This window comes from Bos mutus, chromosome 2, assembly GCF_027580195.1.
Source record: "Bos mutus isolate GX-2022 chromosome 2, NWIPB_WYAK_1.1, whole genome shotgun sequence".
Classification (NCBI taxonomy): Eukaryota; Metazoa; Chordata; class Mammalia; order Artiodactyla; family Bovidae; genus Bos; species Bos mutus.
Window position 1 is genome coordinate 74,167,739 of NC_091618.1, and position 15,183 is coordinate 74,182,921.

Sequence of the window (15,183 nt, forward strand, 5' to 3'; positions counted from 1 at the left end):
AAGGAATTATGAAACACAGCCATGAATAGTTGGGGACTTAATACAGAAGAAAAAGATATAAACCTTTAATTAGCTCTTAAAATTAGAAAATTATGGACATAAATTAATTAAGACATTCTGAGAATAGGGCAGGATATGAGCAAAGGAGGTAGCATATTCTGTGAAATTCCAGAAAATGAAAGTCGTAATTAAAATGTGAAATCGTCGAGGACTTTTTGAGCACTAAGAATATGTCTAGTTTTGAAGCCCTTTGATAATAGAAAGCAAAACATTATGGGAACCGATTTTGCATCTTCTCTCACATCCTCTTTTTACTCTGGTTCTCCCTGCTTAAGGGGCTTCCCTCTTAGCTCAGTTTGTAAAGAATCTGCCTGCAGTACAGGAGACCTGGGTTTGATCCCTGGGTCTGGAAGATCTCCTGGAGAAGGAAATGGCAATCCACTCCAGTATTCTTGCCTGGAAGATCCCACAGACAGAGGAGCCTGGTGGGCTACAGTCCATGGAGTCGCACGAGTCAGACACAACTTGCAACTAAACCACCACCATCCCTGCTTAAGTTAGAGGCCCATGAGACTGCCCATTCCCCACTTCCTCTGTAGCTAATCATTAGACAGGATCACTACCAAGCCAAGAACTCTCCCTTCTCAAGACCCTGTTCGTGTTACCTACCTAATCTAGTCTGTCTAGCATCTATCAGATACCCAGGCACTATGTAAATAAGATCAGCCTTGAAATATAAGTTTAAAATAAATTATCTCCTTGTTATTATAGTTTTTAAAAATGGAGCTAGATACTGAAAGTGTTTCAAAGCTGAGACGGTTGTTATAACTTCTATAGCATACTTTTTTACAAGGTACATTTTCTCATGGTATTTCACATAATCCTTACATTGGGTGAATGATTGTGAGAAATATTGCTCTGACAAGTGATGAATGATAGCCTGCTTCATTTTTCCTACCACATTTGGTTAGAGAAGCTAGGTGGTGATAAACTTATCTAAATAATAAGCCAAAGGGAATTCCATGGCAGTCCAGTGACTAGGACTCCTTACTTTCACTGCCAAGAGCCTGGGTTTAACCCCTGATCCTGCAAGCCTCATGACTCAGCTGAAAAAATTAAAATAAATTTTTTAAATAAAAAATAAGCCTGAGAAGTTATCTATTTAGTAGAGTGTTTCTACATCTATACCTTCTCAAGTACCATTTCCTCTCCTTTGGTACTTCATGTGTTTTCTTTACCACTAGTTAAAAATTTAATCTGTAGCTTAAATCATCTAGATTGAGCTGTGTCATTTTTCTTAGATCTACCTAGCATATACACTAACTTAAAAACAATCAAAAATAACAATAGAATGTTGCACTGCTTCAGTAGACAAAAAGACTGAAATATATTTTGTTATACAAAATTAAGTAAATCAAACCATCAACATATCTTTCCCTTTGAGCCAAATTGAAAGTAATTCAGAGCTTACTGTGTATTTTGAAGGGACTATAGGAAAAACCTATAGAACCAGAAAGAATGAAGGGATGGAGCCAAAGCAAAAACAATACCCAGTTATGGATGTGACTGGTGATAGAAGCAAGATCCAATGCTGTAAAGAGCAATATTCTATAGGAACCTGTAACGTCAGGTCCATGAATCAAGGCAAATTGGAAGTGGTCAAAGAGGAGATGGCAAGAGTGAATGCTGACATTCTAGGAATCAGCGAACTAAAATGGACTGGAATGGGTGAATTTAACTCAGATGACCATTATATCTACTACTGTGGGCAGGAATCCCTCAGAAGAAATGGAGTAGCCATCATGGTCAACAAAAGAGTCCAAAATGCAGTACTTGGATGCAGTCTCAAAACCGACAGAATGATCTCTGTTCGTTTCCAAGGCAAACTATTCAGTATCAACAGTAATCCAAGTCTGTGCCCCAACCAGTAACTCTGAAGAAGCGAAAGTTGAACAGTTCTATGAAGAGCTACAAGACCTTTTAGAACTAACACCCCAAAAAGGTGTCCTTTTCATTATAGGGGACTGGAATGCAAAAGTAGAAAGTCAAGTAACATCTGGGGTAACAGGCAAATTTGGCCTTGGAATACAGAATGAAGCAGGGCAAAGGCTAATAGAGTTTTGCCAAGTGAACACACTGGTCATAGCAAATACCCTCTTCCAACAACACAAGAGAAGACTCTACACATGGACAGTACCAGATGGTCAACACTGAAAACAGATTGATTATATTCTTTGCAGCCAAAGATGGAGAAGCTCTATACAGTCCACAAAAACAAGACCAGGAGCTGACTGTGGCTCAGATCATGAGCTCCTTATTGCCAAATTCAGACTTACTGAAGAAAGTAGGGAAAACCACTAGACCATTCAGGTATGACCTAAATCAAATCCCTTATGATTATACAGTGGAAGTGAGAAATAGATTTAAGGGACTAGATCTGATAGAGTGCCTGATGAACTATGGACATTGTACAGGAGACAGGGATCAAGACCATCCCTATGGAAAAGAAATGCAAAAAAGCAAAATGGCTGTCTGGGGAGGCCTTACAAATAGCTGTGAAAAGAAGAGAAGGAAAAAAGCAAAGGAGAAAAGGAAAAATATAAGCATCTGAATGCAGAGTTCCAAAGAATAGCAAAAGAGATAAGAAAGCCTTCCTCAGCGATCAATGCAAAGAAATAGAGGAAAACAACAGAATGGGAAAGACTAGAGATCTCTTTAAGAAAATTAGAGATACCAAGGGAACATTTCATGCAAAGATGGGCTCGATAAAAGACAGAAATGGTATGGACCTAACAGAAGCAGAAGATATTAAGAAGAGGTGGCAAGAATACACAGAAGAACTGTACAAAAAAGATCTTCATGACCAAGATAATCACGATGGTGTGATCACTGACCTAGAGCCAGACATCCTGGAATGTGAAGTCAAGTTGGCCTTAGAAAGCATCGCTACAAACAAAGCTAGTAGAGGTGATGGAATTCCAGTTGAGCTATTTCAAATCCTGAAAGATGATGCTGTGAAAGTGCTACACTCAATATGCCAGCCAATTTGGAAAACTCAGCAGTGGCCACAGGACTGGAAAAGGTCAGTTTTCATTCCAGTCCCAAAGAAAGGCAATGCTAAAGAATGCTCAAACTACCACACAATTGCACTCACCTCACACGCTACTAAAGTAATGCTCAAAATTCTGCAAGACAGGCTTCAGAAATACGTGAGCCGTTAACTTCCAGATGTTCAAGCTGGTTTTAGAAAAGGCAGAGGAACCAGAGATCAAATTGCCAACATCCGCTGGATCATGGAAAAAGCAAGAGAGTTCCAGAAAAACATCTATTTCTGCTTTATTGACTATGCCAAAGCCTTTGACTGTGTGGATCACAATAAACTGTGGAAAATTCTGAAAGAGATGGGAATACCAGACCACCTGACCTGCCTCTTGAGAAACCTATATGTAGGTCAAGAAGCAACAGTTAGAACTGGACATGGAACAACAGACTGGTTCCAAATAGGAAAAGGAGTACATCACGGCTGTATACTGTCACCCTGCTTATTTAACTTATATGCAGAGTACATCATGAGAAACACTGGGCTGGGAGAAGCACAGCTGGAATCAAGATTGCCGGGAGAAATATCAAAACCTCAGATATGCAGAGACACCACCCTTATGGCAGAAAGTGAAGAGGAACCAAAAAGCCCCTTGATGAAAGTGAAAGAGGAGAGTGAAAAAGTTGGCTTAAAGCTCAACATTCAGAAAATGAAGACCATGGCATCTGGTCCCATCACTTCATGGGAAATAGATGGGGAAACAGTGGAAACAGTGTCAGACTTTATTTTGGGGGGCTCCAAAATCACTGCAGACAGTGACTGCAGCCATGAAATTAAAAGACGCTTACTCCTTGGAAGGAAAGTTATGACCAACCTAGATAGCATATTGAAAAGCAGAGACATTACTTTGCCAACAAAGGTCCGTCTTGTCAAGGCTATGGTTTTTCAGTGGTCATGTATGAATGTGAGAGTTGGACTGTGAAGAAAGCTGAGCACCGAAGAATTGATGCTTTTGAATTGTGGTGTTGGAGAAGACTCTTGAGAGTCCCTTGGACTGCAAGGACATCCAACCAGTCCATTCTAAAGGAGATCAGTCCTGGGTGTTCTTTGGAAGGAATGATGCTAAAGCTGAAACTCCAGTACTTTGGCCACCTCATGCGAAGAGTTGACTCATTGGAAAAGACTCTGATGCTGGGAGGGATTGGGGGCAGGAGGAGAAGGGGATGACAGAGGATGAGATGGCTGGATGGCATCACTGACTCTATGGACGTGAGTTTGAGTGAACTCCAGGAGTTGGTGATGGACAGGGAGGCCTGGCGTGCTGCAGTTCATGGGGTTGCAAAGAGTCGGACACGACTAAGCGACTGAACTGAACTGAACTAATAGGAAAAACCTAAAAGTTAATCATTAACTTAGAAATCACAGAGCCCAGATACAGAGAATGATGAAATGATTGAAGAACTGCGGCTCTGGAGCCAGTGGGCATGGGTTCAAACACTGACTTCTCTTCTTGATAGCTGTACAACACTGAGCAAGGTTTTAACTCCTTCTATAAAACAGGGATGATAAAAATACCTTCTTAGGGTTGTTAGGAAGACTTGATGTAATAATATACACAAAGTTCTTGGAACAGAACTTGAACATGGTAGTAAGTACTCAATAATGTCAACCTTAACTGTCATCACCATTAACTACTGTTACTGTCATCGACCCTACTGTTGTTGATATCAGCATCAACAGAAGCTTTTACTGACCAAAATCACTGTAATGTGGCACACTTGTAAATTACAAAACCCTTATGCCTTTGTGGGTTTTATTTTAGATAACTATGGAAACTGGAGAAATGAATCCATTATGTTCATATGGTTTCTATGTAGATACTGTAGAAAACAGAATTGAAAGATCTGCTGTTCCTCAAATACCTTCTGTACTAGATCCTGGAAATAGAAATTATAATAGCCCTCCTGAGGTGAAAGAGACATACCATTTTTGCAAATAATGAACTCTGGGGCCTCAGAAGAGTTAAGTTATTTGCCCAGTGTCACATGTACAGTAAAGTTGATGGATCATTATTACATCTAGGTATCTTAAGCTCCGAAGCTCATACTTCCTGATCCAGTGTATCTCACCAGTACTCTTACCTGAGTTTTACTTAGCTCTACCTGAGGTAAATATTATTATTCTTTCCATGTCAAATGGTTATCCATATGGAAACAGTTTCTTTTTTTAAATAACTTCTACTTTGGAACACAACTCCTAGCCTCCTGTGCTTTTGATAAATGCTAGCCAAAAACAATAACTGGCTTTAAAAACATAAAAATAAAGCGGTAATGCCGTAACTAAATTATCAAGACAGCCTATGGCAGTTTTAGCTTATTCCTAACTGCTCATATTTGAAAAGCTTAGGGAGGCTGGAGACCTTGACTTTTGCAAGGTTTTAAAAACCTTTTTCCCTTTAAAATGTCTTTCAAATTTTAGGTTTCACTGCCTCAAGGTTCTCAAGGAATTGCCCATCACACTTATCAACAGCCTGTTATGTTCCCTAATCAGTCTAATCAAGGATCTATGCCTGCAGCAGGAATGCCAGTTTACTATAGCGTCATTCCTCCTGGCCAACAAAATAATTTAAGGTGAGTGAATAAAAAGCCTAATCTTATAGCTCCTCATTTTTAATATGGAATACTTCATGCATTTGCATGTCATCCTTACACAAGTTGCCATAACCTAGTAATGTTTTACACATTTGCAAGAAAGTCACAGTGTCTCTTATTGCTCATTAGTAAACTCTAAGCTGTAGTCCTGAGCCAAACACTCATGTTTTTACTAAAATATAACCAGATTATGAGGTTTCTATAAGAACACTAATGAGCCTATGTTCTGAAAAATGTCTTCCTTAGCTTGAGTTGCTTAGCAGTCCATTTTCTTCTGGAAGCTCCTTATGCAGAAAAGTAGAATTTGAATTATCTTTACTTTCAACTCAACCAATCAGTTATCACTGAGGCAATTTTGTATTTGATTGTGTTGGTACATGTACTATGACGATTTAACATAGCCTGATTCAGATCATGCGTGTTGTCCCTTTCAGCAAACCATGTACCAGTCACAGAAACTAGTTTTACAACTAATCGTGGTACTTCTTTCAGTCAATGATGTAAATAATCTCAAAAAATAATCTCAAAAAAGTTAATAATTTCATTCCTGTAATCTGCAAAAGTGGCAAGCTAATTGGATAATATCTTCAAACTGCCTCTATTTGAGTGTTGGGTTTTTTTTCTTCCTATTTTACCATTTATTTTCCCATTTTTATCTTGAAACTCAAAAGGAGAATATACTTTTGTCTTTGATCTGCAGTCTCAAAAGCTAGCATACAGAGAGGGGAACTTGAAGAGACTGTAACCTTTATTTTTCAGAACTTTGTTAAAAAGATGCTTCACAGAATCTTTATGAAACATGAGAAAAGAAAATCTACTTTTAAGTTTTGTTCTTTTCATCATCTGCATAGTCTGTGTTTCCTCATCTTTGTAAACTAGTATTCCTCTAGTGTCCCCTTTGTCCTATTTCTGGTATTGTCTTAGATTCATTTTTTTTCTCCTAAATGCCTCGTTTTGCATTTTTGGGTTTTTGTTTGCCACAGTCATCCTTTGAAATTATTGTCAGTAACAAAGTCTCAATCTGAACCACATCTTTTAGTGAAATTTTACTTCTGTTATTAAAAGAGAAGTTGTTAACACAGCCTGGAGAAATAAAATGTAATAAGAAAGTTACTTTTGGTGCTAAAACATTTCCTTTTCAGAGTATTTATTTTCTCTCCATTGGATATAGCAGCTGTTTTTGTAAGCATGTGTTTATCAGAAAAGTTAATTAGTAACTTATACTGACAAAAATAATGTTAAAGGGAAAGAGAGTGCTTATAGCTATTTCATTTCTTGTGAACTCCCCAAAAATTAGTGATATAATAAATATTTTAGATTAATAATTTTTAAATAGATACCTTTAAAGAATGGGGAGGAAAGGTAATATCTCATGCAAAAATCTTTTCATTTTTCAGTCTCTCACTGAGTTTCTATTGAGAAAAACATTTCTCATACATCTTGGATTTTGTCCATTAAAAGAGCATTTTCTGTATTTAACTTGTTTGGGTCTTTCTGATTATACATATAATACATAGTCATTATAGAAAACTTGAAAATACAAAAAATTTCAAGCTGTAAAAAAAGATGAAAAAGCAAATCAGCCACAAACACCATTCAAGAGATGATAGCTGTTAAATTTTGATGTCTTCATTCAGGTCATTTTTCAGTGTACACATAATATGTTAACTCTGTTAGGAATCACACATTCTAACCATTATATTTTCTATATTTTTAATTACATTATTCATAATCTTTGATTTAAAAATTAAACCACGTAAAAACACATGGAGTAAGGGAATTCCCTGGTGTTCCAGTGGTTAGGACTTGGCGCTTCCACTGATGTGACCCGGGTTTAATCCCTGTTGGGGGAACTAAGATCCCTGCTCAGAACAGCCAAGAAACTGCCCTTCATGCAAAGCAGTTACTGTTCATTGACCAAAGTGATCACTGTTTAGAGTTTGTCATTTATCTTTCTAACACTTTTTCTACTTTTAAGTAGATAGATGAAAAACTTTATGGTTTGAGGAGGGAGGTTTGGTGTTTCTGTTTTGAAGTAGATTAGGGATATTTTCATTTGTGTTTCAAAATTCATTTGTCACTGAATTTTTCTGCATGTGTGGAATTATTTTTATGAATATTTTGTTTGTCATCTGGCCTTTTTCTTTGAATTTGTTAGCCTTGAACATCTTTTCCACAGAGTACCTGAATTTATCTGTATTTTAGACTCCTGATATTATCATGGGTTTGTGATTTCTGAAATATGAAATTGATATGGTAAAGCTTATCTTTTTGAAAAAAAAATAAGCTCAGTAGCAGTCATTAAGAAGGATTTGAATTGGGCGGAGACCACAAGGAGAAGTGTTATAATTTAAGCACGTTACGTGACAGATTGCTCAAATGCAGTGGTACCAGTAGGAAGGGAGGAACTTTGAAAGAAGAAATGAATATTTGGTGATAATATAAATGAGAATTAAAGGAAAATTTGAGATACCTTGGTGGAAAATATCCCACTTGGAACTGTAGAGAATCAGAGTTGGAAATTAGTGTCATTGTAATTTGGATTTGTTTACTTAAAAGTACTTACTAGATCTAGGGTCAGCACACTATTTTGTAACAGACCAGACAGGAAATATTTCAGACTTCATAGGCTAAAGTATCAAATTATGGGTACTATTTAAGTATTTATGTAACAAAAGAGAACATAAATTTCCAAAAAAATTTTATTGACAGAATTCAGAATGAGGTAATTGAGCACAAATTTTTTTCATACAGTCCTACTAATGAGAAGAATGGAATTACTTTAGGTGAGGGACCGTTCTTACATTGCAAGCCATTAGAGAGCCCCCTGGTCCTGGACTTTTGAATTATTTGTTAGATTTTTACAACTTTCTTCCTGAAGTAAATTTTAAGCTTTTTCAAATTGTTTCTTAAAATCCATCCTTTCTTCACAGCCCAAGAATTTGACTGGCTTGCCATTTTATTTGATATTTCTCGAGGCCATAGGTAACCTAGATAACAAACAATCCCCTGAGATAGGCCAAGTTTAGGAAAGTTTTGTGTTAGAATTACCCCCTCTGGCGTATTTTATATATTTTATTTTGTGAATAATTTCTGTGCCTTGCCTTGAGAGTGTGCTGATGTCTGTGTTTTACTAATTAATGTTAGGGCAGTATCAGGCATGTTGATGAAAGGATGCTAAAAACCGACATCCTCTTGATTTCCATTTTCAGCCATGATAGAGTAGTAGGGACCAAATTTAAAATCTGCCTTGAAAACTAAAGAAACATATGAAACAACAGTTTTCATTAGGCAGTTAGGGACAGTAAAACTTGAGAGAGGGAAAACAGTCTTAACCATTACCCCAACTTCCTGCCTGCAAGACCCTTACGTTAACAAGATGGAATTCAAAGTCCAAGGAAGCCACTGTGGCTTAGAGTTTACAGGGCAGGATACTGAAGAGAAGAGAGTTTCAAAGAGGTTGCTCTGGCCATCTAAGTGGGGCCCTTTTGAGTCTGAGTTGATTGCTGACTGGTACGTGTATGTACAAAACCTACCCATTACCAGGAAAAAACCCTCAAAAGAAACAAGCAGAACAATCCCTGAACCTCATACAAGGGCAGGAATAGTTTATATTCCTACCAGCCCACATGTCAAAACCTTGTAATACAAGAGGCAGTGAGTAGAGGACTTAAAAGAATACTGTGTCAGTAGTGGAGGACAGTTAGCCTTAGATGAAAAGCTGCTCTGGTCCTGCCTTAAACAAGCAGGACCCAAAAAGATTAAATTGTCTCCATTTAACTGTGGCTCAGAACAAAGCTCAAAAATATTATTAAAAATTCAAGGATGTCCAGCACTCAACAAGGTTAGATTCATAATGGCTGGGATCCAGTCCAAAATTGTCAAGTATGCAAAGAAGTAAGAAACAAAGGCTAATAATGGGGGGAAAGAATCAGTCAATTGAACCTGACTGAAACAACGCCAGTATAAAATTCAGACAGAGAAAACGGACTGGGAAAAAAATGAACAGAGCATCAGTACTTTTTGGCCTAATGCATGTGCAATTGGCATCCTCAAGAGAGGAAAAGGGAGGATAAAAAAATATATTTGAATAATGCTGAAATGTTTCAAAACTTATGAAGATTATAAACCTACAGATCCAGAAATTTCAACAAACTTCAAGCAAAAGAAATACAGAGGAAATTTCTTAAAACTTAAAGGGAAAATTATAAAAGTAGCCAGAGAAAAAATAACATTACATATAGAAGAACAAAGATAAGAATTCGGTAGACTTCTTGTTAGAAACAGTACTATTTCAGACGTGCAAAACTGAAAGAATTAATCACCAGCTCACCTGCACTGCAAGAAATTCTAAAGGAAATCTTTGAGACAGGAAGAAAATTATACCAGATGGAAGCTGGCTCCACAAGAGAATAAAAATGAAAAGCCAAGCACTATACTGACTGGGAAATCATATATTTGAAAAAGTTCTTAGAGAGTATATCAAGAATCCTCAAACCTCAATAATTTAAAAAAAAAACCTTCAGAAACAATTTGTTTAAAATGTTAAACAAACCATATGGAGCACTATTACGCAACAGTTAGAATTAATGGTGAGGGAGGTGTGGAGACTTGGTATTCTTAATCCAAATGGAGGTTACATAGTTTTATATCATACAGTTCTGTAAGATTCTTCATATTTCTGGGTATACTTAATTACGGGGGGAAGACTTTAAGAGCTAAAAGCCAAGAGAATGGGAGGACAGGAATCGGAGGCAGTAGATAGAGACAACTTTTGAGAATTGCATCCCTAAGCAGAAGCATTGAATTTCAGCAGTATATGGGAGGGGAAAATAAGGTTAAGAGAGTAGTCTGTTCTTAATTGAAAAAAGAGGTCTTTATATGCTGAAATTGAAAGACAGCAGAAAGAGTTATGTTGCTATAGCAGAGAGGGAAGAGCAGTAAGGTCCCCAGGAAGGGTGAGAGTAAACAACGCAAATGGAAGTCAGGACGCCATATGTAAGATGTAGAGGGCTCATACGTGGTAAATGGAAAAAAGCAGAGTGCCTGGGTACAGGTATCATTACATAGATGGGTGTGGTGAAGAGCTCGTGAAAATACTTAATTGCTTTGCTTTTCTCACTGATATAAGATTCAAAATAGGCATTATCAAAGAGTAGATCAGTGTTTTAAAGGTTGCTTTAATATAAAGATTCAGCACAGTTACATCAAGACAGATTTTTAAAAAGAAAGCGTTAAGATATGGGTAAATGTGACAGATGTCTGATAAAAGCTTACAAGCATTTTTATCACCTCTGTATGTTCTAGGATGATTATATTGCAACTCTACAAATAAACAATTCATGGAAATAAGTAGTTTACCCACTTGGCAAAAACTAGTGATAAATTATCACATAAGAAAATATTCACTCTCACCAGCTATCTTAAAAAATGAGAATTAACACACCCTTAAGCCCAAAAGGACAAAACACTTAGCTATACTAAGATACTAAGCAAAGAGACAAACATTGCTGGATTCTGGGCATATGAAGCCCATTTTGTCCATAATTCAGTCTGATGACATTTAACAAAACACAGAACTCCTGTCCTTTTTTATTCTGTATTTCTGCCTCAGAGTTTTGCCACAATTATTATCCCACCCCCCAAAATTAAAACTGCTCCAAACAAGTTGTAAAAAAGTGTTGTTACTTATAGGAAAATCCAACAAAAATCATCCAAAAGAAATACAGAGTAATTCTGTTTTAAATGTTTTAAACTTTCATTTATCTCTCCCTCTTTTTTTTCCTGCTAGACTGATTAAGTTTGGTTTAAATTTGGTTGGAATTTACTCAGGTTATTGAACTTCTCTGGTGGCTCAGACGGTAAAGCGTCTGCCTACAATGCAGGAGACCCAGGTTCAATCCCAGGGTTGGGATGATCTAGAGAAGGAAATGGCAAACCACTCCAGTATTCTTGCCTGGAAAATCCCATGGACGGAGGAACTTGGTAGGCTATAGTCCATGGGGTTGCAAAGAGTTGGACATGACTGAGTGACTTCACTTTCTTTCTTTTACTCAGGTTGTCACAGGTGGTGAATCAGTTATTGGGACCATTGAGATTCAGGTGCTTGTTCTTTGTTAACTGCTTCATTCTTTTTATTATTAATGAATTAAATGTTGTGATACTCAGACTGCATCTTCAGGGAACACAGCACATGTCTGCTAAGTAATGTTCAGGAAGCCTTGTTTGCCTATCATTGGCAGTAAGGTGTCAAATGGTTTAAAAAGGCAGAAAACCAAATGACTTCTTTCTTTTTGTTGTTGTTGTTGTTTTTGCATTATTTTTTATTTTTCTTTCCTTCAAATGACTTCTTAGAACACATTTTCTTGCCATCTGTTCTTGGATTTTCAAAGATATCTTTCATAGCTGGTAAAAGCTGTAGATATGTGGGGCTTGCTTTTCAGGTAAACTAATTATTAAGAATACATTGGGTCCTTTTCTCCCATCAAAAAAATAGTAATTTAAAATAACAATCATAATATTTGCAAAACCATAAAGAGAAGAGAGGAATTATGACAGTAACATTTTTCAATTTTGGTACCTTTTATTTCATTTTCTTGCCTCATTGCCCTGGCTAGAACCTTAGTGTTACATTCAGTACACATTGAGAGAGCTGACATCCTTGTCTTCATGACTGGAGAGCATTCAGTCTTCCACCTTAAGTATAATGTTAGTTGTGGATTTCTTTTTTGGGGGGGGATATATTAATATTTTAATTCATATATATAAAGATAAAGTTAAGGCTCTTCATTGCAACAAAAAGTTAGAAACATGGTATATTTATACCATACATTCTCAACAGGGGCAATGTTGATAGCTTACGGTGAACAGTGTTGGATTCTTGATCTCCGAAGAAGATGATTTAGCTTCGGGACCAGGGACCAGGCTTGATCACTCAAGAGCTTTTGTAGAGTTTTAGTAAAGTATGAAAAGGGGCAGAGAAAGCTTCTGACATAGACATCAGAAGGGGAATGGAGAGTGCCCCAGTTGTGGATTTTCTGTAGGTACTCTGTATCATGTTGAGAAAAAATAGATATTACATTAATTGATTTTCAGATATTAAATGACCCGGGCAATCCTGGGATTAATCACATTCAGTCAGATTTTCGCATTTATAGTCATAAGAGATACTCGTCTGTTGTCTTGTGGTGCCTTGGTCTGCTTTTAGTTTTAGGGTAATATAGAATGAGTTGGGAAGTATTGTTTTCTGTTTTGAAAAAAAAGTTTATGAAGAATTATTGTTAACTTTTCTCTAAGTGTGATAAAGTGATGAAGCCTTGTATGCCAGGGGGTGTGTGTGTGTGAGTTGTTTTATGATTACAACTTCAATCTCTTCATTTGTTATAGGTCCACTCTGATTATCTGTTTATATCTGATTATCAGTTTCTACTTGAGTTTGTATTGGCAGTTTGTATGTTTCTAGGAACTTGATCTATTTTCATGGTAGACAGTTTTTTATACTATTTCATTATCCTTTTTATTTCTGTAGTCTGTAGTAATCTCCCTTCTTTGTTTCTGATTCTAGTAATTTGAGTTTTCCTTCCTTTTTTCTTGGTCAGCTAAACAAAAAGTTGCCATTATTGATCTCTTCAATGATCCAGCTCTTGGTTTCTATTGATTTTCTCTTTTCTGTTCTTTGTTTTGTTTATTCCCATTGTAATCTTTCTTCTTTACTTCCCTTGGCTTGCTTTAAGCTTGGTGATCTCTCCCCCAGTGTCTTAACATGAAAATGAAGGTTATTGATCTGAGATTTTTTTTTTTTTTTTTTACTTATTTTTGGTTTTACTGGGTCTTCATTGCTGCATGCAGACTTTCTCTAGTTGTGGCAGGCAGAGCATAGCCCCCACTCTCCATTTGTGGCGCATGAAGTTCTCATTTTCTGTGCCTTCTCGTTACGGAGCATGGACTCTGTGGGATACAGGCTTCAATAGTTGTGGCACACAAGCTTGTTGGTAGCAGCACATGGACTCCAGAGTGCATGGGCTTACGTAGTTGTGGCTCACAGCCTTAGTTGTCCCATGGCGTGTGGAATCTTCCCAGACCAGGGATTGAACCCATGTCCCCTGCATTGGTAGGTGGATTCTTTACTACTGCACCACTAATGAAGTCCTTTCTTCTTTTTTAATATTGGCATTTACAGATATAATTTTCCCTCTAAACTCTTGCTGTATCAGCATTCCATAAGGTTTGGTGTGTTATGTTTTCATTCATCCCAAAGTATTTTCTTGTTTCTGTTTTGATTTCTGTTTTTACCTATTGGTAGCTTAGTATTGTAATGTTTAATTTCTACTTACATGTGTGTGTCCCAACTTTATCCTACTATTGATTTCTAATTTCATTTCTTTGTTGTTGGAGAGTTTACTTTGTATTATTTCTATCCTTTTAACATTATTGAAGTTCACTTTATCACCTAGCATATGGTCTGTCCCAGAGAATATTCCATGTATACTTGAAAAGATTGTAAATTCTGTTATTGTTGGATAGAGTGTTCTGTAGATGTCTTTTAGGTCTAATTAGTTTGTAGTGTTGTCCAGGGTTTCTGTTCTTTGTTGATCTTCTGTATTGTTGATCTGTTCCTTACTGAAAGTGTAGTATTGAGAATTCCCTGGCAGTCCGGTGTTTAGGACTCCACACTTTGACTGCCTTGCACCTGGGTTCAATCCTTGGTTGGGGGATTAAGATCCAGCAAGCTGTTGAGTTAAGAAAATGTTATAATGAAGTCTGCACTACTATCATTGAAGAGTATGTTTCTCCTTTCATTTTTCAGTGTATGTTTCATGTTTTGCTCCTGTAGTAGGAGCTGATAAGTTTATAACTGTTACATATTCCTGATCTTTTGTTCATTATGAAGTGCTTTGTCTCGTACAGTTTTTGCCTCAAAGTCTGGTTTGTGTGATATTAATATAGACATACCAGCTTTCTTGGTTACAGTTTGTTTGATGTATCTTTTACTGTCCTTTTATTTTCAGCCTTCATGTCTCCTATAGACGGCATATATTAATAGTTGGATCATTTTTTACCCTTCTGACATCTGTCTTTTGATTGAATTGTTTAATGCATTCACATTTAATGTTATTACTGATGTACTTGCCTAATGTCTGCCATTTTGCTTTTATTATTTATCTCCTCTGTCTAGAGGGGTTTTTTTTTTTCCAGTGTTTTTTCTAGGGTTTATCATATGTGTCTTAACTTATCCAATCAGCTTCTGATTTATGCTAGCTTAATTCTAGTGAAATAGAGAAAAGTTACTCCTACATAACTGCTCTTTTCCCCCACTTCTCCTGATATTCTTGTTATTCATATTATATTAATGTTACAAACACAGTACACTGTTATAATGATAATTACCTTACCACCATCAGTAGGCATTTTCTTAGCCCATACAGCTTTGTTCCTATCCACATCCTTTGTGCTATTATTGGCACATATGTTACATTTCTATATGTTATAGGT

At 36.8% G+C, this 15,183-nt stretch overlaps 1 protein-coding gene across 8 annotated transcripts in view; it reads left to right on the top strand.

The window, feature by feature from the left end:
- Positions 1-15,183, top strand: part of R3HDM1 (R3H domain containing 1) — a 95,997-nt gene that overhangs the window by 66,551 nt on the left and 14,263 nt on the right. For all 8 annotated transcript variants that reach the window (XM_070389769.1, XM_005899490.3, XM_070389755.1 and 5 more), the window contains one exon: positions 5,519-5,670. In XM_070389769.1, the coding sequence (XP_070245870.1) occupies positions 5,519-5,670 (152 nt within the window). The remainder of the gene's footprint in view (positions 1-5,518; positions 5,671-15,183) is intronic.